The 25,794-nt window shown below is 41.7% G+C and overlaps 1 protein-coding gene across 8 annotated transcripts in view; it reads right to left on the bottom strand.

Moving 5' to 3' along the window:
• Nucleotides 1–25,794, bottom strand: part of ODAD2 (outer dynein arm docking complex subunit 2) — an 88,767-nt gene extending 62,973 nt beyond the window's left edge. For 3 of the 8 annotated variants that reach the window (XM_085868703.1, XM_085868760.1, XM_085868768.1), the window contains exon 1: nucleotides 8,622–8,669. In XM_085868703.1, the coding sequence (XP_085724829.1) occupies nucleotides 8,622–8,663 (42 nt within the window). In that variant the 5' untranslated portion in view covers nucleotides 8,664–8,669. The other 5 variants (XM_085868746.1, XM_085868736.1, XM_085868714.1 and 2 more) reach the window with 5 other exon arrangements.

The following is a 25,794-nucleotide window of genomic DNA, read 5'->3' as shown; positions in this document are numbered from 1 at the left end:
TGGCTATTCCTAAAAACTAAATGATCCACGATATGTATAACCACCCACAACATCGACATTCGACATGAGGTCTTGGCTGCTGGCGTTGGTGTTTGCGTTATTATCTTTTATCTTGTGGTCTTGGACTGTATTGTCTTGCCAATTGCTTTTGGAGATGCGCTGGGAAGCGCACACTTATCTCTTGACTGTTATTCAAAGAAGGAAATTATTAAAGAACAGTTTATCCAAGAAGGCCTTATTATTCACCACGTTGAACATCTGGAATAAGGGTTTTAGTTCACACAGGTGAACTCTTAAACAGCAAGTTCACAGTGGGCGCTCATCCTTCAACACTAAGTTGTTCACATGGTGCAACAGGGCATAAATGGGTGGCGTACAAGTGGGGGGCACCAGATGCGCCATGGGGGTGCATTGGACCCAAATGCCCCCCCCGAGCGACGGGCCTGTGTGCCTGGACCCAGTAGGCGAGTCCCCTCTGGTGTCCAGGATATGTGAGCTAGATGTGCGACTCACTCTCCTCTACCTCAGATTCTTCCTCCTCAGGCCCCCATCGCTGAGGTACCGCTGTTCACCCTCGTCTTTCATGGCTGGCAGGATCGAGAGGGCAGATTGATACTCATGGACCGAGTGTTCTTTTTTCCACAGAAGCTCGACACCAACTGCTCGTGAAACTTTTCTTTCTTTTCCCTCACACGTTTTAGTTCCTTCCCTCATGAACCTTCTCAGTTTTTCAGTCTGCTGCTCAGGCGAGCCTGTCCCGTTAGTTTCTCCTTTCTGCTTCCCTCAGCTTTCTACTTTCTGCCAACTCTTGTGCTTTCTACCTTTTGCTTCTCCCCTTTCTGCTTTCTGATCCATCTGCTGAGGAGCGCTCTTCGCCCCTGCTCGCACGAGCCCGTCATGAGTGATTCTCTGCGACTCTGCTTCTTCTTCTTCCTCACATCAGCCTTCTTCCCCTCCTCCCACAAGCCTTTTCCCCCTCCCATTGGTCTGCAGCTGATGGGGGCGGGTGCATGACGTCACTTGTGGAGATTGCCACACCGTTCTGAGGGAACTTTCAACGAAGCCCCTGCTCTGCCCTCCACGTGCCCAAATCGGCAACGAGAGCCTCCAGCTCCCTCCTTCACTCGGGAGAATGCCCAGTCACACTGTTTTGCACTGTACAACACTCTCTCGAGAGAGAGAAGCACCGCACCCCGCGGGCCACACCGAGCACCAAGCACCACGAACATGCATGCGAAACGGGACACGAGCATGCATGTGAGAGCACCCGATGGGTTACCAAGCAATGCGTGGCTGAAGGGAACACTGAAAGGAACCCCGCACGACTGAGGGATGACCGAACGGCCGTGGGAATGAAGACAAGACTGATGGGGTGAAGGAGGGATTTTTGAAAGGATGTTTGATTGAGGGGAGATTATTGGTGGACTGTTGAAACAGGCCAATGGGGTAATGGAAGGATGATTGAAAGTAACAGAGGGATTGAACAGAACGATAGAATGAAGGAAGAAAGATTGAAAGTCACAGAAGGGGAGGGAGGAAGACATTACACAGGGCTAGACAAATACAGCCGAGCAAACGCATGCCCCCCAAACAGCCCTTTGACAAGGGACCAAGGCCTATCTACACAAATACTCGTGAAATAACTAATCCTCGGGCCACCTACATGTCCATGTATGCTCTCAGCCTGGAGTAAGTTTTCCAAAACCATAACAATATATATATATATATACATATATATATATATATATATATATATATATATATATATATATATATATATATATATATATATATACCTGTATATGTATATGTCGATATATAGCATTGGAGGGCGTGGCATGCGAGATAGTTCAGTTTCCAAGTAAAGGAGAAGCTGCCTTATGGCTATGTGTGTGTATATATATATATATATATATATATATATATATATATATATATATATATATATATATATATATATATATATATATATATATATATTGATGGATAATGCCTCCATCTCCTCAACTGCGACTCAACACTCAACGTCGTCTTATTACAGTGTATGAGGTCATGTATAAGACTGCTTCAGTCATGCTAAACTTCCAGATTTTTTTTACATCACAATCTTCCGGATATGTTGTTGTTCGTCTTTCGGCTGCTCCCGTGAGGGGTCGCCACAGCGGATCATCCGTTATGATCTGCATACTGATTTGGCATAGGTTTTACGCCGGATGCCCTTACTGACGCAACCCTGGTCACCTCTTACGACACAGGGATAAGCATTGGGTTTCGCCATGATTCCAGGCTGCCCTGCACCCTCTCATAGCACGGCCCAGCGCAGAGCTCCGTCCTCAAGCGATCCTCCAACCCAAGCCTCCAAATAGCCGGATTATAGGCGCACACCACTACGCCCGGTCATCACAATCTTCGGGATATGTTGACTGCCAACTCTTATGGTATACACCACTCCCATCTACAAGCCAAGTCAGCATGTGCGTGCGTATAGTTTATTTTTAAATTTTACTCTTCAATGAGCAAATCTCAGTTAATTTATTATCCATTGCAGGGGAAACCCCATGTTATGAGAGAACTCGTAGCAAGCAGTGGGCAAGATTTTCAATTCTGTATGCCAGGTACGAGCTATCTGGTAGGATTATTTTTAGCACTGAATGGACATTGCTATTTTGTCATTGCAAATGGTAGACAGTGTGCTGAGTGCCATGTGTTTTGTGTTTTTTTGTTACTTTTCATTACCCTTCAAAATGGCATGTGTGAATGCACATGAAGTGGTAAAACTTCTCATGGAGACTTATAATGATGATCATGAATACCCTTGCCGAAGGAGAGGATATTGCGTTTGGGTCCGTTTGTTTGTCTGTCTGTTTGTTTGTTTGCCCGCACAGAACTTTCGTGTGTTTCTCTGCAACCGCTTATCAGATCGAGACGAAATTTTCACCCTAGGTGCGACTACTCATGTAGAATGTTGTAATCATAATTATGACGCCATCGGTGATGTGGTGTGGCAGTCATGTTGGAAAAACGAAAAAAAAATTGGACCTCTGTATATCTGAAACCGCACCAAGAAAAAAATTGAAACTTGGCACACAGAAAGTACTCTTCATGAGGAATAAGTGTGATTTTAATGACGTCTTGGTGCCATCGTTATGACGTCATAATTGCATATGTAGAATGCCACATTTGATCGGGATGAAAATTTTGAGGATCATCTCGGGATAAAATGGTCCACAGAGAAGAATTCGATGGCGTTATCAGTCACGTGATTCGGCAGCCATATATATATATTTTTTTCACCTTCAAAAATCTTCTTCTCTGAAGTGGCTGATCAGATCGAGGCAAAACTTTGAACATATAACCGCCTGTCCATGAGGAACAAAAGTTTCACACATATGATGCCAACGGTCACATGGTTTGGCAGCTATATTGGATTTACCCTAAAACTTATTTTAAAAAATCTTCTTCAGAATGGCTGGACAAATCGAGGGGAAACTTCACACAAATGTTCTCCAAGCCACGGATGTGCAAATTTGTTAAGGAATAATTGAGAGGTCACATGGTTTGGCAGCCACATTGGATTGAAGAAAATATGAAATAATGTTTTCTCTGGAGCCGCTGAAGCAATCAACGTGAAACTTCACATTTATGATCTCGTAGTGATGGGGAATACATGTTTTAAATTTCAACTTGATCGGACGTATGGTCTGGCAGCCGGAAATATTTGATTTTTTTATATTGGTTCTTTTTTTCCTTTTTTTTTTTTGAATAAGGCTCACTTAGCTTTGCCTGGATGTGTTTGAGGGTGGAGGAGAAGCAGCTGAATTGCAAATCCTATCCAGGTTCCTCCTGGTGGCTTCATTTTTGCTTTTTGCTTGCTCAGGTTCCTTCTGATTACTCCAATGCAGGACTGTACCTATTTGGTCTTCCATTTGATTTGAATTTAATTTATTTTAATCCCATTCTAAATTCAATTGAATGAAGAATAATAATGAGGGTCTGCAATCTCTGATAGCTCTTTTTCTTGTTATTACATGGATTTACATTCACTGAACTGTCAGCAGATTGTTTGTTTCGTGATCTGGCACAGCAGCATATTCTGTTTACAATTCAATGGTGTAATATTTTCCACGAGAATAGTTAGAAAATTTGGTACACCCAGCACTATGAGTATACTCATAGGTGGCAGTCAATGTCCATCCATCCATCCATTCATCGGGACCATACTCTGTGCAGAGCTTTGGCTCTGTGCTGCCGAAGATGACTCCTTGGCTATTGGACACAATCCTGGACGGGTCGCCACTCCGACACAGTTGACCAGCAAGCTGGCACTCATTTTGCTAACCTCGGAAGGATGACAGGCAGAGCCAACCCCACCTGGTATTAATTCAACAGCCGAGTGGGGTTTGAACTCAGGATCATAGGATTCCAAGCCCACCACCCTATCCATTAAGCCAACACCAAGCACACAGTCAATGTGTTAAAGTCACAATTTCATTAAAATTGAAGTATATACCTGAACACTGCCTCGGATATCTTGTTATATGAACTCTCTTGTTACCTCCACCACTGAAGGTGAAGGAGGTTATGTTTTCACCACTCTCTGTCTGTTTGTTTGTGTGCTGGAGATCTCAAAAAGTTGTGGAGGGATCCGGATGAAATTTTGTGGGCCGGTTCGGTGTGTGACAAGGACAAACTGATTAGATTTTGGTGAAGATCCGGATCCGACTACTAGAATTTTTTAAGTGATTTTTCACCATTGAGAGATAGGGCCAAAAACTATACATAGCACGATATCTAAAAGATTTTGTGGACGGATTTGGACGAAACTTGGCGGGCACGTTGGGTTTATGACAAGGAAGAAATGATTCGATTTTGGTGATGGTCCGAATCCAGATCTGGGTACGATAATTATTTAATTTTTAAAATGATTCTTCACCATTTAGAGATAGGGCCAAAAACGATATTTAAAGCATGGTATTTCAAAAATGTAATGGGCCCGATATGTTCTCATGGATCAGGCACTGCGTGGCGGAGATATGCACTCGAGCGAGTGCCCTTATAGTTTGTAATGTAATGCCAGTGCCACGTCGATGCCAGCGCCATCTTTATAATGCCAGCGTCACGTCAGACGCCTATTACCAATAACTCGGGCTGTGATAGGTGTTTTTCAGTGCAAACACGAATTGCTGTAGCCAATGAATTAACCTCCTTTTTTCTTACCTCACCTGACATCTCACTTACTTTACAGAGAGGACAAAACAAATAATGCTTTCCTACCTAATGCCTATTCCAACATTGCCCCTCTCATGGCAGAAATAATAAGACAACTTTTTATTGTCTTCTAATTATGTCTGTTACAAAAAAAAAAATGTTCGAAGCTCCTTGAGCACATGCTCCATGCTAATTTTCATTTATCCAACACATACCCCCTCTAACATAAAAATACATACATGGACGCAGACCAAAAATAGCCTAGTGTTGGCTTCGTGGCTAGAGTGGTTGGCTTAGGATCTTCGGGTCCTGAGTTCGAGTCCTGTTGGCTGCAAATTAACACCAGGAGGGGTTGACTCAGCCCATCATCTTCTCAAGTTGGTGAAATGAGTACCATTCTCCTGGAAGAGGAACACAGCACCAGTGGCACAACTGCACTTCCAAGAAATGATAGCTACTATGGCAGCTTGGCTGCAATACGCAAGACTAGAACAGAATGTACAAATACATACATATGGAGAATTGGTGAATTTTCGTAAGAAGTGCACTGAAGTCTAACAATGTCTTTGTGCTGTGTGTGATTTATGGAAAAACTCTTCAATAAACCTCAGATCAATGTAAACTGGAGTTCATAGAACCTGATACCTCATGCAGTGTGATTTTTAAATCACATTCTTGTTGATTTTAATGAAAATTAACAAATAAAAATGATTTTAACAATCGTTAAAAAATAAATACAGATGTTTAGTGCTATTGAAGCAGTCCTGAACAGCACACTTACACACCACCCCCATTTGAACCTTTATTTAAATCGAAGTACTGAAAAACTGGAGGTACTTGGAAGTATTGTTGTGGGCCGGGGGTCGGTGGCGATAAACGACCACGAGGTGGAGCAGTGGAGTCGTCTCCCACCGAACACCCGAAATTAGGTCGTGACTTTCAGATAAGTCCGAGAGTTCACGGGTCCCTTAGCGGACCGTGGTCGCCAATATTTCGATGGTGTGGGGTAGGGTTAATTGCCTAATTTCAATATACCCTAAATACCCACGTTGTCCAACTACCGGGGAAAACCACACCCTCGACAGACCTCGGGCGGAACGGATCGTTTACCGAGCCTGATCCGGGTGTAAACTGAGTGGGGATTACCAAGATCCGTCGGTCCAAATGAACAATTTACCGGCCCGAACGGCCTTACTATTTCTCAATACGCACCTTGGTCGGCCAATGAAGGAAAGCACAGAAAACGAGCTGGTACATTTAACAGGGGTTTATTACAAATAATAATCAAGAATGGAGACACAGAGCAGAGTTATTACGGATATGAAGAAATGTAATGTACAATGAACAAGGCACTTAATGATTCTACTTACAGACAGGGCCCACAGACACACACACACACACCCAAAAGAAACTGGACCCCGTGGTTCTTTAGTCAGTAGAGCCGGGAAGGGATACCTGTCCCACCTCTGTGCGGTCACACCGACCCGAACCACCACGATGGGACTCGAACCCACGACCTTGGCGTTGTCAGCACCAAGACTGCAGACCGCTGAACCACGACCACAGACCGCTCCGCAATCACCACCAAGACTGCAGTCCGCTCAACCACGACCACAGACCGCCCCGCAATCGTCACCAAGACTGCAGTCCGCTCAACCACGACCACAGACCACGCCGCAATCACCACCAAGACTGCAGTCCGCTCAACCACAACCACAGACCGCATCGCAATCGCCACCAAGACTGCAGTCCGCTCAACCACGACCACAGACCGCACCGCAATCGCCACCAAGACTGCAGTCCGCTCAACCACGACCACAGACCGCGCCGCAATCACCACCAAGACTGCAGTCCGCTCAACCACGACCACAGACCGCATGGCAATCGCCACCAAGACTGCCGTCTGCTCAACCACGACAACAGACCGCACCGCAATCGCCACCAAGACTGCAGTCCGCTCAACCACGACAACAGACCGCGCCGCAATCACCACCAAGACTGCAGACGGCTCAACCATGATGACAGACCGCGCCGCAATCGCCACCAAGACTCCTGTCTGTTGTCCTCTAGTCTCGTTTTCTCTCTTCAGGTGGGAAGGGTTTCTTTCCTCGCCACTCGCCTCCTGATTGGACGAGGGGTTGTCGGACGACTCGAGGTCAGCCTCCCGATTGGCTGGGGCACGCGTGTGGTGCTCGCCCTTCACTCATTGGCTGGAGGAAACGGTCCATGCCCTTCCTTGGAGCGAAGCCTCGACCCGAAGCGACGGAGGCTCCACCCACGCCCTCAGCCAAAAACACGTGAGCAATGGCGACTGGGTCGAGTGAGGGACGGTGGCGTTGTTGTTGTAGTTGTTGTAGTTGTAAAAACCGAACTAAAAAATAACTCGTAGCGCACACACGCAATTCCCATTCAACAGAAGGAGGGATTCTAACTATAAACACATACTTATCGAAATAACTAAGCTATGGGGACTCTGGCTGTTTGTGTGCACAAGGTTTCCAAATCCGTAACAGTATTGAGAAGGGGATTTTTGTTCTACAGTGTTCAAGTAGATAATTAAATTTCAATGAAATAAAGATTGTAAAAGTCGTATAAATAAATAACTTCCAGAATGTACCGCCATTTTCCGCAGCTTACTACGTCATCCTATCTATTTTGCATCAATTATTTGTGCCTGTTGGATGTGTCCATTATAACGTCCTTAAAAACAGTAAGTTTCCTGTTTAGAATGATTTTGAGTTTTGTTTGACTGTCAGGCAGGAGACAAAGACAAAAATAGATTTGAAAGTGATCGTTGAAAGAAGTGATATTTAAAAGTGATCGTTTTCACACGTATGGTTCCATGGTAAAAGCAGGACATGGACAGCTTCATCCTTTTCACCCCAGTATATACCAATTGTGAGAGTCATGTAATCTGTGGAATTTGAGTTCAAGCAATATTATTAACTCAGCAAAGCATGAAATAAAATATTATTTCTCCACATTGCACATTCAACTGATGCTTTTATGTTTTTTCACAGATAGAAGAGACAACCTGAGTGATATTTTGGATGAATATAACTGTATCATTTCGGTTTCCATGGAAACAGATTCTTGACCAACATGCCAGTATATAATTAATGATTGGTCAATAAATGTGCCGAGCGTCACGTTTGCATCGTAATTTGCACAATTTATCCCCAAACGAGCTGTGTCGCCGGCCAAAGACGTTCCATTAAGGTGATTCACCTACCTGGTATGATACTGGAGAGTAGTTGTTGAAGTGCCGCGGTGAGATATTTAAAACTAAATGTGAGAAACACCTTTGCTTTGATTGTGTCCAACAATTTAAGGGAGGACAGACACAAGGGAACGCTGCTGTATTAACTGTTGAATAACAATGTCAATGAAAATGACTCCCTGGTGAAACTTACGCTCATCGCTCGAAGCGCTTGCGTTGGTCGCCTCGTTGCCATCGTGATGGTCACGTGGCCGAAGAGTCAAGAGGCACGTGACTGTCGTTGGTGCCGCGACAAAACTGCTCGATCGATCGTGGGAGCAAAATTTCGAGGCCAAGGAATTTATCATATACCTTCGTTATGTTTGCAGATGTACAAACGATAATATATTTAAAAAGTTAATGAGAACTGTCGTAAATTTTTTTTTTTTAAAGTTACTGTAATTATATAATGAATGAATCGTTTAATCAGTTGATTAACTTTGAGACACAGATTTATTGATCATCTCGTATACATTGGTCAAATAAGGTAAGAAGGCTGGCATGATGGCCTAAAGGGTACACCCACTGGATTCGAATCCCGACCCAGCTATAAACTGTCTGCCTGGTGTTTCACAGGCAGGGTGATTGATCAATGTGTGTGTCTCGCTCTTGCCGACACCAGCTGGTTCTGTTAAAAACTGTTATAAATTAAAACTGTGATATTAAATAAACTGTTATAAATTAAAACTGTTATATTAAAAAAAACTGTTATAAATTAAAACTTATATTAAAAAAACTTATAAATTAAAACTGTTATATTAAAAAAAATTATAAATTAAAACTGTTATATTAAAAAAACTGTTCTAAATTAAAACTGTGATATTAAAAAAACTGTTATAAATTAAAACTGTCATATTAAAAAAATTATTATAAATGAAAACTTATTAAAAAACAACTGTTATAAATTAAAACTGTGATATTAAAAAAACTGTTATAAATTAAAACTGTGATATTAAAAAAACTGTTATAAATTAAAACTGTTATATTAAAAAACAACTGTTATAAATTAAAACTGTAATATAAAAAAAACATAAAATAAAACTGTTATATTAAAAAACAACTGTTATAAATTAAAACTGTTATATTAAAAAATCTTATAAATTATATCTGTTATATTAAAAAAAACTGTTCTAAATTAAAACTGTTATATTAAAAAAAACTGTTCTAAATTAAAACTTATATTAAAAAAACTGTTATAAATTAAAACTGTTATATTAAAAAACAACGGTTATAAATTAAAACTGTTATATTAAAAAAAACTGTTATAAATTAAAACTGTTATATTAAAAAAACTGTTATAAATTAAAACTGTTATATTAAAAAAATTATTATAAATGAAAACTTATATTAAAAAACAACTGTTATAAATTAAAACTGTGATATTAAAAAAACTGTTATAAATTAAAACTGTGATATTAAAAATACTGTTATAATTAATACTTATATTAAAAAAACAACTGTTATAAATTAAAACTGTTATATTAAAAAACAACTGTTATAAATTAAAACTGTTATATTAAAAAAAAACTGTTATAAATTAAAACTGTTATCTATCTATAATTCCAGCAGTGTGTGTGTGTGTGTGTGTGTGTGTGTGTGTGTGTGTGTGTGTGTGTGTGTGTGTGTGTGTGTGTGTGTGTGTGTGTGTGTGTGTGTGTGTGTGTGTGTGTGTGTGTGTGTGTGTGTGTATGTGTGTGTCTGTGACCGCTATTTCTCGACAACTGCCAGTCCGATCTGATTGAAACTTGTCAGGAATATTGCCGGGGCCCCGCAGATGTGCCTTTTCGAGGTTTGATGTCAATCGGACAAGCAGTTCCCAAGTTACGGCCATTTATCTGTCAACCAATGACAAGACACGGTGCTATGACATCATGAATGACGTCACAATTAATGTTTGTTTGTTTATTTATTTATTTATTTATTTTTGCACGATTTATGGTCCAATCTGATTGAAACTTGCCAGGAATATTGCTGGGGACTTGCGGATGTGCCTTTTCGAGGTTTGCTGTTAATCGGACTAGCGGTTCCCAAGGTACGGCCATTTATCTGTCGACCAATGACAAGACACGGTGCTATGACATCATGAATGACGTCACAATTAACGTTTATTTTTTATTTTTTTTGCACAATTGATGGTCCGATCTGATTGAAACTTGCCAGGAATATTGCTGGGGACCTGCGGATGTGCCTTTTTGAGGTTTGCTGTTAATCGGACGAGCGGTTCCCAAGTTACGGCCATTTATCTGTCGACCAATATCTGCAAGAGAGGGGGACGGTAGAGGAGGGGATGAGAGAGGAAGGGCGAGACTTGGGCGGGGAGAGAGGGGGCAAGAGAGGGGGCGAGAGAGGGGGGATGAGATTGGGGGACGAGAGAGGGGGGCGAGAGAGATGGGGCGAGAGAGGGCTGCACATACTGGCACGCACCTACGGGCCCGCACCTACGGGCCCACAACTTCGGGCCCGCACTAGTATTAAATAAAACTGTTATAAATTAAAACTGTTATATTATATAAAAAACTATTATAAACTAATTATCCCTGTGTCGTAAGAGGCGACCAGGGTTGCGTCAGGAAGGGTATCTGGCGTAAAACATGTGCCAAATCACTATGCGGATCATACGGATGATCCGCTGTGGCGACCCCTAATGGGAGCAGCCGAAAGAAGAAGAAGAAGAGGAGTTATAAATTAAAACTGTTATATTAAAAAAAAAATTATAAATTGAAACTGTTATATTCAAAAAAACTTGTAAATTAAAACTGTTACAAGCCGGTAGGCGACATGGCTGCTCGCTTGAGATGGAAAGCTGGCTGACGCGACTCGACGATATTCATGTACATGCTATCAATCAATTTAGCACAATAAATATGATTATCACAGCCCTCTTAGTTTGCGCCCAGAAACCCACCTTGTGAAATTCCAGGCATGTTTCCAAAGAGACTCTAACAAATGGCATCCCTGGTAATTCTATTTATCTATTCGCTAAAGATTTTATTATTTTATATGATGCTGTAAGACATTCTCCTTGGGCACAAAAAAACCAGGTCCCTCGGAGGTCCAGTTTCGGAGGTATTGATTTTTTTTTGTACAGTCCACAAAAAGTGCACGATGTACGATATTTGTATTTTAGCTGTTGATAAGCAATGGAGGTGTGCATAGCAACCATTCATTTTTGTGTACACTCTTGCCACATTGTACACATTTCACCCAAGTTTCATCAAAATCAGACTCTTTCTCTTCGAGATATTGGCAATTAACTGTTTCTGAAATGTTCGACATGTACTCGCCCAAAACCTATCTCCTCCTACAAATATTTTTGTAAGGGCTGCAAATTGGCATGAAGGGAGCTCGATAGATTGCGCACAGAACTCTAAGCTTCGATTTTTCGATTTTTTTTTATTTATTTTCGATTTTTTGATCACTTTAAAGGGCCGTTGCTATGCCGTTGCTCGGGCCCGGGGTCCCATATTCGAAAGCACATGATTCCCATAAATATTGGTCCTACTTACCAAATTTCATTGGAATCGGTTGAGTGGTTTAGCCCCTAGGCTTGACCAAAGTTTCGTGGACAGACAGACAGATGGAAATATCCAGAATAAGGGTGCTTGCTCTAAGAGCAGCCAATAATATGGAATAGGCAAAGCCTAGAAGCGAACGTAGAATTCTTCTTACATTCGTTGCTGCAATTTCCGGTTACTTCGGCCTGGATTCGGGATCAGCGATCAAATAATGTAAATCACGATAACAAATTACTTTTTGATGATGCGGGAGATATCTTTATAATAAAATTAGGTAGACTTCAAACTGCTAGAGTATTTATTCTCTAGTTTTGTTGTTAATGTTTTAGTCATAAAGGTGTGATTGGGTATACTAAAGATCAAATTAATTATTTGTGCATTTCTATAACCATGATAACACTACTACATATTACCTCAACATTACCTTCACAACAACAACTACACCGCCTAGAACAGGATCTCATCTGGAAAAGATTAATATTACCTCAACATTACCTTCACAACAACAACTACACCGCCTAGAACAGGATCTCATCTGGAAAAGATTAATATTACCTCAACATTACCTTCACAACAACAACTACACCGCCTAGAACAGGATCTCATCTGAAAAAAATTAATATTACCTCAACATTACCTTCACAACAACAACTACACCGCCTAGAACAGGATCTCATCTAAAAAAATAAATACGAGAAGCGAACGTGGAATTCTTCTTACATTCGCTTCTGACTTTACCTATAACTTTTTCACAACTACATACGCAATTTCCGGTTACTTCGGCCTGGATTCGGGATTAGCGATCAAATAATGTAAATCACGATTAAAAATTATTTTTTGATGATGCGGGAGATATCTTTATTATAAAATTAGGTAGACTTAAAACTGCTAGAGTATTTTCTCTCGAGTTTTGTTGTTAATTTTTTATGTGATTATTATGTCATAAAGGTGTGATTGGGTATACGATAGATCAAATTAATTATTTGTGCATTTCTATAACCGTGATAACACTACTGCATATTACCTCAACATTACCTTCACAACAATAACTACACCACCTAGAACAGGATCTCATCTGAAAAAATAAATATTACCTCAACATTACCTTCACAACAACGACAACACCGCCGAGAACAAGATCTCATCTAAAAAAATAAATGTTACCTCAACATTATATCTCAACATTACCTTCACAACGACAACTACACCACCTAGAACAGGATCTCATCTGAAAAAAAAATCCTCAACAATACCTTCACAACAACGACACCACCTAGAACAGGATCTCATCTAAAAAAAACTAAATACTAGAAGCGAACATAGAATTCTTCTTACATTCGCTTCTGACTTTACCTATAACTTGTTCACAACTGTATACACAATTTCCGGTTACTTCGGCCTGGATTCTGGATCAGCGATCAAATAATGTAAATCATGATTAAAAATTATTTTTTGATGATGCGGGAGATATCTTTATTAAAATCAGTGGAGGAAATATACACCATGTCTGATATTTGGGTCTTTCATGTCTCCGACGATGCCTTTATCTCCCGGCATGCATCATTCCCCATGACAAAAACCGGAAGCAAAAAAAAAAACCGGACGCAAAAGGGTCATAGCCAACGACACGGATTCCAAATTGCTAGGGCATTGTGTTGTTGTTGTTGTTGTTGTTTCCTATTCTCTCATGTGCACGCTTTAAGTATGAAGCTCACTACGTTCACTATTAAAAAAAACTTATCAATGAAAACTGTGATTTTTAAAAAACTTATAGTATTTTAAAAAACATAAATTAAAACTGTTATATTTTTTTTTAAAATGTGATAAATTAAAACTGATATTAAAAAAAACTGTTACATTAAAAAAAACCTGTTATAAATTAAAACTGTTATATAAAAAAAGTTATAAATTACAACTGTTATATTAAAAAAAAAATTATAAATTAAAACTTGTAATTAAAAAACTGTTATAAGTTAAAACTGTTATATTAAAAAAAACTGTTATAAATTAAAACTGTTATATTTTAAAAAACGTTATAAATTAAAACTGTTAAACAACATTAAAAAGACTGTAATAAACCAATTCCCAAACTAAAAAACAATTGACTTACGAACAGGGTTCATGTGATGAACATCAAAAGAGAAGCTGCGATACTACATTAAAATTTCAGAGCAAAACTATGTACCATTCCTGTTCATCAACATGTAAAAACACCTGCGATACGTCTTTCCACAACCCTCCCGTAACCGATTGGAGCAGTTTATTGCGACACAAAATGGCATTTTAACATTTACTTGGATTGGTCAATGTGGGACATGTTCAAAACGAGCTCTATCCGTGATGCGAGTCAGCCAAGTTGTGCTAACCAAGATGGTGCCGGTCACGTGACTTCGAGCTCCCAACGATGACACTTTTCACTAGGCCGGGGGCCAGTGGGACCTACCTTGCACCCCCCCCCCCCCCCGCGACAATTTTTCACTGATACCACAGTATTCATATATATCCCAAGTATCAGAAAAAAGATGTTCCTAGAAAAATAACTCATTTGCACTATGCTTTATTAAGCTGTTTCCATGGCAACTAATCAAAAATAGACGAATCTCACAAAGATCGGCAAAATGTCAATATCTCTCAAATATAAACAAGAAATCACAAAATTGGTGTCAAATTAAAGCTTATATATTTACGTATTAAAATATATTTTGTTTATGCTAATTAGCTAATTTGCCCCAACATGATGCCCCACAATGTTGACGTAATATTCAGTACTGACATGTACAAGAAAGGGTCTGTGAAAGCCATTGAAAGAGTACGCCGGAGTGGTGCCGAGAAGCTTCTGCTGCAAGGTGGAAACACCAAAAGGCCTGCAGATTGGAAAGCATTTCTCACAAATGATGAGAATAAACAACAGCTTGTTCAAGTCATGCTCGATACATGGAACGAAAATGAATATGCAGCGCAACTTCAGCACCGAGAGATCATCCTGATCAGTGAAGGGAAGGCCTACAGATTCACATCCAAAGATGGAAAGGCAACAATAAGGACACCCCTTGAAGTACTGAACTTAAGCCAAGAGGAAACTGACACTAGGGTTATATTCTACACTCTGTACGGAAAGGAGATGGGGGTACAAGAATATCAAGGTGAAAACTTCAGACAGCAATATCTTTTTCATACTTCTTAGCTACATCTCTAGATTCGATGGTGCTTCAGTGCTATTTGAAATAGGATCCGGGAACAACAAGAAGCTTCTCGACATATCAGAGATTGGCAATGCTTACACACAGCAGCACAGGGAAGCACTGTTCGGACTTCATGCCTATACCGGCTGTGACTCGGCTAGTGCATTCAAAGGCAAGGGAAAGGTCAGACCAATTCAGATTCGTGAAAGAATGCCGGTATATGTACCAGCATTAGCATGACGGTGATACATAGGATGTGCCTCCAGACTTGATGCTTACGTTGGAACAGTTCACTTGCGTCATGTATGGAAAGAGTCGATTTCAGGAAGTGGATGAAGTAAGGGTGCTCATGATAAGGGAGAAGTGTGGGGACAACCCTCTGGACGCAGGCCGCAACATTGACCTTGGGAAACTACCTCCATGTAGAAAGTGCATAGAGCAGTACATCCGAAGAGCTAATTATCAAGCAGCTGTTTGGAAGCGTTCTCAGATCGCAGATCCCAATATACCAGATGACATGCAAGAACATAGCTGGACATCTAAAAAAAATGGTGGTATGATGGTGTTATGGAGCCACTGTGGATATCGGGCGATATTCTCCCCAATAAGTCGATTGGTTCACTGCAGGAGGCACTGGAAGAAGACAGTGATGATGAGGATGATGACGAGCCATGCGAATGTGAATATTGTGTGAACTCGGACATTGAATAGTATGGTGGCCAATGAAGGACATAGCAAGCAAATATCAGGCTCAGAATCTGCGAACTAAGGACACTTCTTCTATAAATGACTGATAGTTAACCGAAACAGCGTGATTATCAACTGGTCGAGATTGTCAAACTCATATGTGTGCTACGAAGTTTTCTAAGACTCCAACAGATTGCAGAACATCTACTCATAGTTTTTGCCATTTTATCGATCTACTTCATAGTAGAGTGCACATGCAGGTGAACAATGTAAAGATAAACCATTTGTCAGATCTGGTGTGTGGCTAGTAGGATTTCAAACATCTGGTAACTCTGGAAGAAAGGGGATACAGTAAATATTATTTGATTGACGTTTTTATATCCGAATGCATTCAAAGTGTGAGATCTTCAATTACTGCACTCAGATGGACCATATGAATACATTTTTGCTGTGTATGCTCTCCTCTAGCCGCAAATAATTACACATCAGTTTAACTTTTGTGCCTACAGGATGGTCACTATTTCCAGCCTCTGGTGGATATACATTATGATATAATGACATCCACTCACCTTATTTACATACCACTGCATTTTAAAATATTTGATTTAACTTCAAGGCCCAATCTTATCAAAATATGTAGTCATGATGCTTACGTGAAACTCAAAACGGAGGACACATCGCTTCGTGCATTCTGTTCATAGGAAATAAAGATGTATAGGAAATTCGTTGTTCCATGATTTTTGCATGTAATTAAGCTATCCAAACATTATTCTACATCTCTGACAACAAAGAAAATATGTTCACTCTATTCCTTGACCCTCCAAACATATGTGTAGATTCCTCACTTACAAATTTCCATGTACCAGAAGTTGAGATATTTACGAAAATGAGAATTTCCATAATGGCGAATCCTAATTCGCATATCAATGCATTTAAAATTATTTCCACTACTTTGACTCAAACAGAAAATAGTTATGTTTCCCTTAAACACCAACAGACATCATAAGTCACAGTTATGTATTATATCAGGCCCAGGTAATTAATTCTATTGATTAATCTGATTTTTCATAATTTTCGAACGATTCATTGTGCTTTGTATTTTATGATAATTAGCCTACTTAAAAAAATTCAAAAATTTTAATATATTTTTTGCCAACCTGGCTTGTATCTGGCAACACTTAAGTAATGTTTTTTTTTTTTGACAAAAAACTGACGTGTGGTAATTACAAGGAAAGAAAATGGAAATTCCTGCATTTTTGTGGGAATTATTGTCTTTAAGTCAAATTTAATTAATATGCAAATTCGCCAATCAGCAAAAACAAAATATATATTTAATACGTAAATGCATAAGCTTTAATTTGGCACCAATTTTGTGATTTTATGTTTATATTTGACAGAGATGTTGACATTTTGCCGATCTTTGTGAGATTCGTCTATTTTTGATTGGTTGCCATGGAAACAGCTTAATAAATCATAGTGCAAATGAGTTATTTTTCAAGGAACATCTTTTTTTCTGATACTTGGGATATATATTTGAACACTGTGGTATCAGTGAAAAATTGTCGCGGGGGGGGGGGTGGGGGGGTGCAAGGTTGGTCCCACTGGCCCCCGGCCTATTAATGTATGGCACCCACAGTGCCTTACTTTTCTTCCAAATAACTTTTTGGGAAGAAGCCAGGAGAAAAGTTCTCAGAGATTATGTGAGTGCAGTGATATCTTGGTTGCTCCTGATGATGACGCAAACATCATCAGCATCAGCAGATATCTTCAATGGAGGACTCCTTGGAAAACAAGTTAGACGGGAGATATTCTCCCTGAGTGCACAAGTAATGGTTATATTGCCAATGCAAAAAGCAAGCCTGAAACTGGGCAATCCTGTCACACCCCCCTCTGAACCTGTATTGGGGAAATCAATTCATTGTTAACCTTCATGATACTAAATATGTCAGTGTACAATAGAGCTATAAAGGCTCTGAAATTCACCCCAAATCCATATGATTCGAGGATCCACCACAAGAAAAAATGATGAACACTGTCGAAAGCTTTTTCCAAGTCTAAAAAAAATATATATCAAAGTCATTTCGATCATAACAAGCACACATTAGATCCCGAACCAAGAAAATGTTATCATAAATGGATGGACCAGGGATGCAGAAAGTCTGATCAGGTAGGACGAGATTGCCAATGACTTTTTTCAGTCTATTTGCCATCGCTTTTGAAAAGAGTTTATAGTCAGTACAAAGTAAAGATAGCAGTCGTCAATTTTCCATCCGTCGGTGATCACCCGACTTTGGAAGGAGAGACTCACCACTGCTCTCGGGGGACTTAAAAGCATTACACCAGATCGCAAAGATTCTTGGAATATGTTGAAGAGTTCCGGACCTATAAGATGCCAAAATTCCAAATAAAATTCAGCAGGTATGCCATCAATTCCGGGTGCCTTTCCAGAGTCCATTTCACCTAGGGCTCATTCTAGTTCTGCGAGTGTTAACGGCAGCTCCAGATGCTGAGTCTCAGTCAGGGATGGGGGATAGGAGGTAAAGAGGTTTATCTTATCCTCACAAACATCTTATTTTGAAAATAGTTCTGAATAGAACTTTCTAATGGTATTTTTTTACTTCATCAGAATTTGTCATGACATTTTCACTGGGGTCCAAAACTGATAAAATAAGCCGAGATGGCATGGTTTCGGCTTCAAGGTAGGAAAACGACTTGCTAGGGCTATGTGATAGTTTTAGATTATGTATTCGAAGCCTAACCAATGATCCAGCAGCTTTTTCATGCAATAACTCTTGAAGCCGAGTCTTTTTTTTTTTCTCGGAATAATTTATAATTTGTCTCATTTTCTGGTTTTGCCAGTTTGTTCTCCAGTTTTAGAATTTCGGTTTCTAACTGGGCCAATGGGATTTGACTTGTATGACTCCTGTACGAATTAAATTGTTGACAAAACAACCATATATGGGTTTTCAGATTGTCCCACCATACATTACTAGATTGTAAATAAAGCTTTGTTTCTGCAAACGCTATCCAGAGATTGCAAAAAGCTTCTTTAAAAGTGGCATCATCAAGAAGACATGTTAAATTTCCAATAAGCACTTCTACTATGGAATTGGGGACAGGATAGGCCCACAGTGACCATGTGGTGGTCAGAGAAGATAGAGGGGAAAATATTTGAGGAGGCTACAACATTCTTTAAATGTGGGGTTATGTACGAATGGTCAAGCCTCGCTAAGGACACATGACCATTGGAGCATCAACACCATGTGTACTGTTGGTCATTTGGGTGCATCAAGCACCATAAATCAGGGAAACCGGCGACAGAAAGAAAATGGGAGAAATCACCATGGGCTTCGGGATGTGATTCCGGTGAGTTTCTTTCCAATTTGGGCTGAAACGCACAATTTAAATCACCCCCTATGCATATACTCTGATCAAAATCAAACAATTTGAAATGGTTTATCGCTATCAAAAGGAAAGTTTTTCGGTCAGAGATCTCGCTTGGTGCATATACATTAAAAATGATAAATTTTAAGTTATTAATTACCAGTTCCAGGGATCTAAAACGGCCCTTTATCACCTCCTGAAAGAGGCAACATTCAGCTGCGAGTCCTGGTTTTAACAAAAAACCAACTCCAGCAGATAGGGAAGACATGTTGCAAAAGAAACATTTAACTTTAAAAATTCTGCATCAGTCATGTTCAACCTTATCAGTGATATGAGTTTCCTGCAAGAGGATCACATCAACTTGCTTCCGTTTAAATAAATGATTAACTTGGGTATGGTTTATGTGGTTAGCACCACCACCATTTATATTAAGTTTTGCAAAAGTGAGTGTTTTCTTAATTTGGTAGTAGATTTTGTTTGATGCTGAGAATACTCAGCCTTTGCCTTTGTTATAATTTTCTTTAGACGATGAAACTGTGACTTTGTTAGATTTAGTTCTTCGAAGTTTTTTAGGACGTGCTTTGCAGTCTGAATATAGGGAGGCAGATTGGGAAAGTGATCAATGATTACAACATTCCGCTGTCTATAAGTTTAATTTAGAAATGAGAGAACAAGGTGTGGAGGGATTTGGGGCTGATCTGCTATTGGCTGTGACAATGCAGTCATGTCCATCTCCTCATCTGATTCGGTTCAATCAGAAATTGCTCCACTGGGGTCCGGGTCTATATTCTCAGCTATTTTTGTTTGAAGAGCCGTTAATTCAGCATGGGGGGGGGGGGGTCCCCAGAATGTTGGGTTTGGGAAACATCAGCACACTGCCCACCATCTTCCTCAAAAACATTAATATCTTTGCTTCCACACTTCTGTGGCTTCACATTTACACGTTTGTTTACTAAATGGGTGTAATTATCTTGGGCCATAGTTTGCTTGGTTTCACGTGCTTGGATCGATGGAGAATCGTTTACGGACCCATAAACAGCTTTAATTACTTCATCAACCTCATCCGTGTGCTGATGCAGCACGTGATGCCCCGCACACGCGCCCACGTGGGAACCCGCGTGTTCCAAATTCACACAACACTAGCCATCTACATTCTCGCCGTGCACGTGGCCGGCTCGTATCCGACGTGGAGCGTTCTCGCGCCGGATTGCGATCGCGCAGACGCGCGCGTGCAGGCCGTGCGCGAAACGCGCCATGGACCTCGTACGTGCCGTCGCGCGAACTCGGCGCGGTTGTCAAATTAATCCTTTGCGGCCTTACAGGCTTGCTTTTCCCGTCTCCCGTCGGAATCCATCCGTCGTCCATTTCCATGCACGCACTCACGCATGCCATGACACTCACGCCATTCTCGCACCTTGACATGCACTCCGGGACAATCACATCAGGGATTCGTGTTAACTCAAGGGGTCCCGGGGTCTCTAACACCCCCCCCCCCCAAACTCTGCATGGACCCATTCGCATCATTCACCCGCTCAACCTTGCGCGGTTCCGCCGGCCCTACCTGGTCCCGGCTCGCTTTGAGGAAGCTTACCATCTCCCTCTGTTCCTGAGGGAGGTTAACCTGATGCTCGCCCTGGGTCTCGATACATTCCACCAGCTCTGTTTTAATATCCTTTACCTTCCACTCCATCCGTGCTTGCTCGTCCTTTATTTTATTCACCTCGTCCCTCACCTGCTCTATTTCCCCTTGCGTCTCTGCCAATTCTTCCTTCGTCTCGTCCATGTGTTTTTGTCTCTTTTTCAGTCTTTTTCCATGACTGAAAGTCCATGTGTCTTTTTCAACCATGGAGAAGTTAAGCTCCACTGCTGACAAAGTGCGTGAGGCATAGGCGACAGGCCATAGTACACCATCATTACATTGCTAGAACACACAGCCAATGCCATAAGACGAGGCATCACAGCTGAGAACCAATGGTTTAGCAGTATCGTAGTACACCAATACTTTAGATGAACACAGCAACCGTTTTGCCTCAGCAAACGCCTCATTACACTGCGTAGACCATCGCCATTCAACACCTTTAGGAAGGAGTTTGTGGAGAGGCTCAAGGACGGTGCTCAGATTCGGAAGAAAGTTACAGTAATAGTTCAACTTACCCAGGAAAGCTTTGAGCTCGGTCGTGTTCGCAGGAGTCGGAGCATCCTTGATAGCTTCCGTCTTGGACGTGCTGGGCCTGATGCCATCAGCACTGACAATACGACCGAGAAATTCCACTTGGGGTAACATGAATCGACATTTGTCACGTTTCACCTTAACACCGGCTTCAACAAGACGTTTGAGAACCGCCTCAAGGTTCCACAAATATTCAGCATCATTGCAGCCGGTGATCAAAACATCATCTTGAAACGCTACATTTGGATTTGCTTTCAGCAGATTCTCCATATTGCGTTGAAATATAGCAGCGGCTGATTTGATTCCAAAAGGACAGCGGTTATAAACACACAACCCCTTGTGAGTGTTACAACATGTATCCTTCTTGGAGTCCTCATCAAGTAACATCTGAGTATAAGCAGATTCCAAATCCAGGCGGCTAAACTTCTTTCCACCAGAAAGCGTAGCGAACAAATCATCTGCCTTGGACAGAGGATAATGGTCCTGTTTGGAATACCTGTTGATTGTTGTTTTGTAATCACCACAAATCCGAACACTACCACCTGACTTTAATACAGGAACAATTGGACATACCCAATCACTGAACTCAACAGGACTGATAACACCTTCCATCTGCAGGCGGTCGAGCTCTGCCTCGATCTTTGGACGCATCATGTGAGGTACAGACCTCGCTTTACAAAAAATTGGCTAAGCACTCTCATCCACATAGATTTTGGCTTTAACACCTTTAAAGGTGCCGACACCACCTCCAAACAATGAGGGGTATTTGTCAAGAATGGCATTGTGATTAACATCACAAGCCATCAATTTCATCACAGGCCAATCAAGTTTGATGAATTCAAACCAATTCCGCCCAAAAAATGTCGGCCCATTTCCCTGAATGATCCACAAGGGTAGTTTCCGTGACACATCATTGTAGGTGACCTTCACCTCCGCACTACCAATCACAGGTATCAGTTCATTGGTGTAAGTTCGCAACTTGTTGTTCACCAGTCTGAGTACCGGTCTCACTGTCTCCCGGCTAAACAGCCTATTGAAAGTTTCAGAACTCATGATTGACTGGCTGGCCCTGGTGTCCATCTCCATCTCCACGGCAATGTCATTCACCCTGACATCCACCACAATGTGTTTGCTTTTATCCGACATACTGAGCAAATCATGCTCCTTTGAAGCAGGAGGTGTCACCGGCGGTCACTGGCGTGGCCAAACGGATCATGTTGTGATTCGTACCGTGTTGGGATGTCTGGCGACACATCTTGCATAGATGGCCAAGTTTCCCGCAGTTATGACAGGAACAGTGTTTGAAACGACACAGGTGGGGTAAGTGCCTCCCCCCACAGTGCCAACACGGTTTACGTGTTGGAGACCCCGACGATCCACTGCTCTGCTTTGGCACAGACTAGCTCGCATTATGAAACGAGGTTATGTGTTGAGCAGATCTGTGAAATTGAGGAAGGCTGGGCTTCACAGCTGATGATGATGATGAGCTCAGTTTGTTGACATCATTGCATGAACTCGGCTGGGAGTCTCGCTCTCTGCCGCTGATAACACGCAGCCCCTCATCCATCGTCATGCAGGCAGTTGCGATTGACACAGCTTTAGTCAAATCGAGATCGGGAACAACCAACAATTTCCGGAGGATCGTCTCCTTATTGATGCCAATAACGAAAACATCTCTCAACATCTCATCCAACGTGGCACCGAATTCACAATGTTCAGCCAATCTGCGAAGGTCAGCATCAAACTCGGACATCGACTGACCTTCCTTCCTCCCATGAGTGTAGAACTTGTACTGGGTACACAATTTTCCCGGGTTTCGGCTTGTCGTGTCTGGCCACAATCTCGATCAGTTCATCGAAGGTTTTGTCCTTCAGCTTATCGGGAGTCACCAGATCCTTCATCAGGGCATATGTTGTTTTGCCACACACAGTAAGCAGAACGGCCCGGCGACGATCAGCATCTTCTGCCGCCGCCATCTTGTTAGTAATGAAGTTTTGTCCCAATCGATCAGAAAAGTCTTCCCAGCCCTCATCCGGCTGGTACTCCACCAGAATCCCCACAGACGCCATCGTGAGCAATGTCAACTTGACAAAGCACTAAACTCGTCGCCAGTTGTGGCATATCCGAAGGACTGCGGGGTGAAAGGCCAGACACCACAAAAGTCGAAGCTCCACATTTATTACCCAGGGAGGCGCACACTGCGCATGCGCGTGGCGGCAGCTTCACAGAACATGACACTGAACTAACCAACCCTTGCACAACACTCCCCGTAATCCGGGGCTTGGCCCTCGGGTACCCACTGTGATGTTTTACAGAGGAAGGTGAAACCCCAACCAATCGCCTTCCTGAGCATCATCTCACCAGGTTTGGGCTTTAGTGGGGAAACTTAGCATAACAATTGTGCATTTTGTGGGGAAAGCACCAAATTTTGCACACGAGTAGCCTATCATATTATGAACAGATTTGGATATTGGGCCATCTCAAAATTTTTGATGGCAGTGGAAAATGGCTGCCACAGCCATCAGCGGCTGAATTTGAGATGTCCCAATATCCAAATCTGTTCGTAACATGTTAGGCTACTAGTGTGCCAAATTTGGTGCTTTCCTCAAAAAATGCACAATTGTTATGCTATATTTAGCTAAGTTTCCCCACTAGAGGGGCAACTTAGCTAAATATAGCATAATTGTGCTAAGTTGCCCCACTATTTAGATTGGAGGATATATTACTATTACCTGTCTTTGTTGCTGCAGTTTATTACTTTTGAAAAAACTTTCATTAAACGGACTTCAGCTTTTGAAATTATCCACATCCCATGGAGGGTTAAAATGGTTAAATATGTGGTTATACGATGTGATGAGTGGTGTGCGAGTGTGAAGTCCACATCCCCTGGTGGTTGAGTTAAAAATGTGGTTAAATGACGTGAAGAGTGGTTTACGAATGAAATCCACATCCCCCTAGTGGATAAAATGGTGAAAAATGTGGTTACATGACGTCATGAGTGGTGTACGACTGAAATCCACGTTCCCCGAGGGCTAAAAGGGTTCAAATGTGGTTATATGACGTGTTGAGTGGTGTTTGAGTGAAATCCTCGTTCCTTGGTGTTTAAAATGCTTCAAAATGTGGTTATATGACGTGATGAGTGGTGTAAGAGTGTGAAGTCCACATCCCCTGGTGGTTAAAAGGGTTAAAAATGGTTACATGAAGTGACGATGGCATGCGAGTGGAATCCCCGTTTCACTGAAGGTTGAGAGGGATAAAACACTCAATTTAAACTTGTGGGGATGGGTGGCCGAGTGGTCTGAGCGGGTAATTGCACGGTCAAATTCTCGAGAAGCGGATGTGGTCCCGTGTGGGGTTCGATCCCCGCCATTGCATATGACTGTTGTACATGAGGAACCGTGGGTCTCGGCCTTGTCGTTGGTTGTGGTGACGTCACAACTCACCTCCATTTAATGTTATTTCTGGGGAAACAATTTAAATTATCTCATTAATCCTTCGGGAATTATCCTTTCGATTAAATTAATCCATGGAACATCCGGGAAGGTAAAAAATTAAATTAAATTAAACACCAGTTTCCTTCCAACGAACTTCAACATCAGAAGCCTGAGGCCCATCAAGCACGCGCAACGGTTACCAAGCAACAGTTACCAAGGAACGGTCGATGTGATATGGATTGAGGCGAATATAAGTAAACAACTGCAGAATGGAGTGTCTGAGCAGTTTACTTCTTATCACGATTGGTTCTCACTGAATTGTAAAAAACATCGAAGAAGCACAACCCGTGTGATGTTTCGCCGCCGGGCCGCCATCTTGGTTAGCATAACTCGAGTCACTGGAAAAGCGAATGTCGTTGTTTTTTGAACGAATCTCACACGGAATGCTCTGTGAAAATGCCGTTTTGTGCAGCAACACCTACACCGGTCCAATGATGTACGGAAGGGTTGTGGAAACACGTTTCACATGTCGTTTTAAATGTTGCTGAATAGGTGTCGTGTCACTTCACTGTGAAACATCATTCAGTGTCGCAGCTTTCCTCACCGGCATCGTGTTACCTCACACGAAAACTGCGGGGCTCAAGCGGCTTGCTATCGCTTGCCAGGCGACTCGTTCCGTATCAACCGCTTTGCATGCCGCCAGGGAAGAGGACAAAGCGATTTCGACGTCCTTCGTCACGTTTCACAAAGATGGCCGCCGTAGTCGGACACAAAACAATACTCCAACCGATGAAATGTTCAGAGACGAAGCTGCATTCCCCTGTGTCCCTTGTTATGCGAACTCATCTGATGTTAACCCTTGTTAACCCCATCTGATGTACATGAGAGCCCAGTAGCAGCCGGAATAAAGAGCCAAGAACCAGTCTGAATAACCACTTCTGATACACACCACTCC

This window comes from Eptatretus burgeri, chromosome 2, assembly GCF_056783735.1.
Source record: "Eptatretus burgeri isolate ZD-2024b chromosome 2, Ebu_testis_v1, whole genome shotgun sequence".
NCBI lineage: Eukaryota > Metazoa > Chordata > Myxini > Myxiniformes > Myxinidae > Eptatretus > Eptatretus burgeri.
This window is presented reverse-complemented; position numbering and strand designations above follow the sequence as displayed.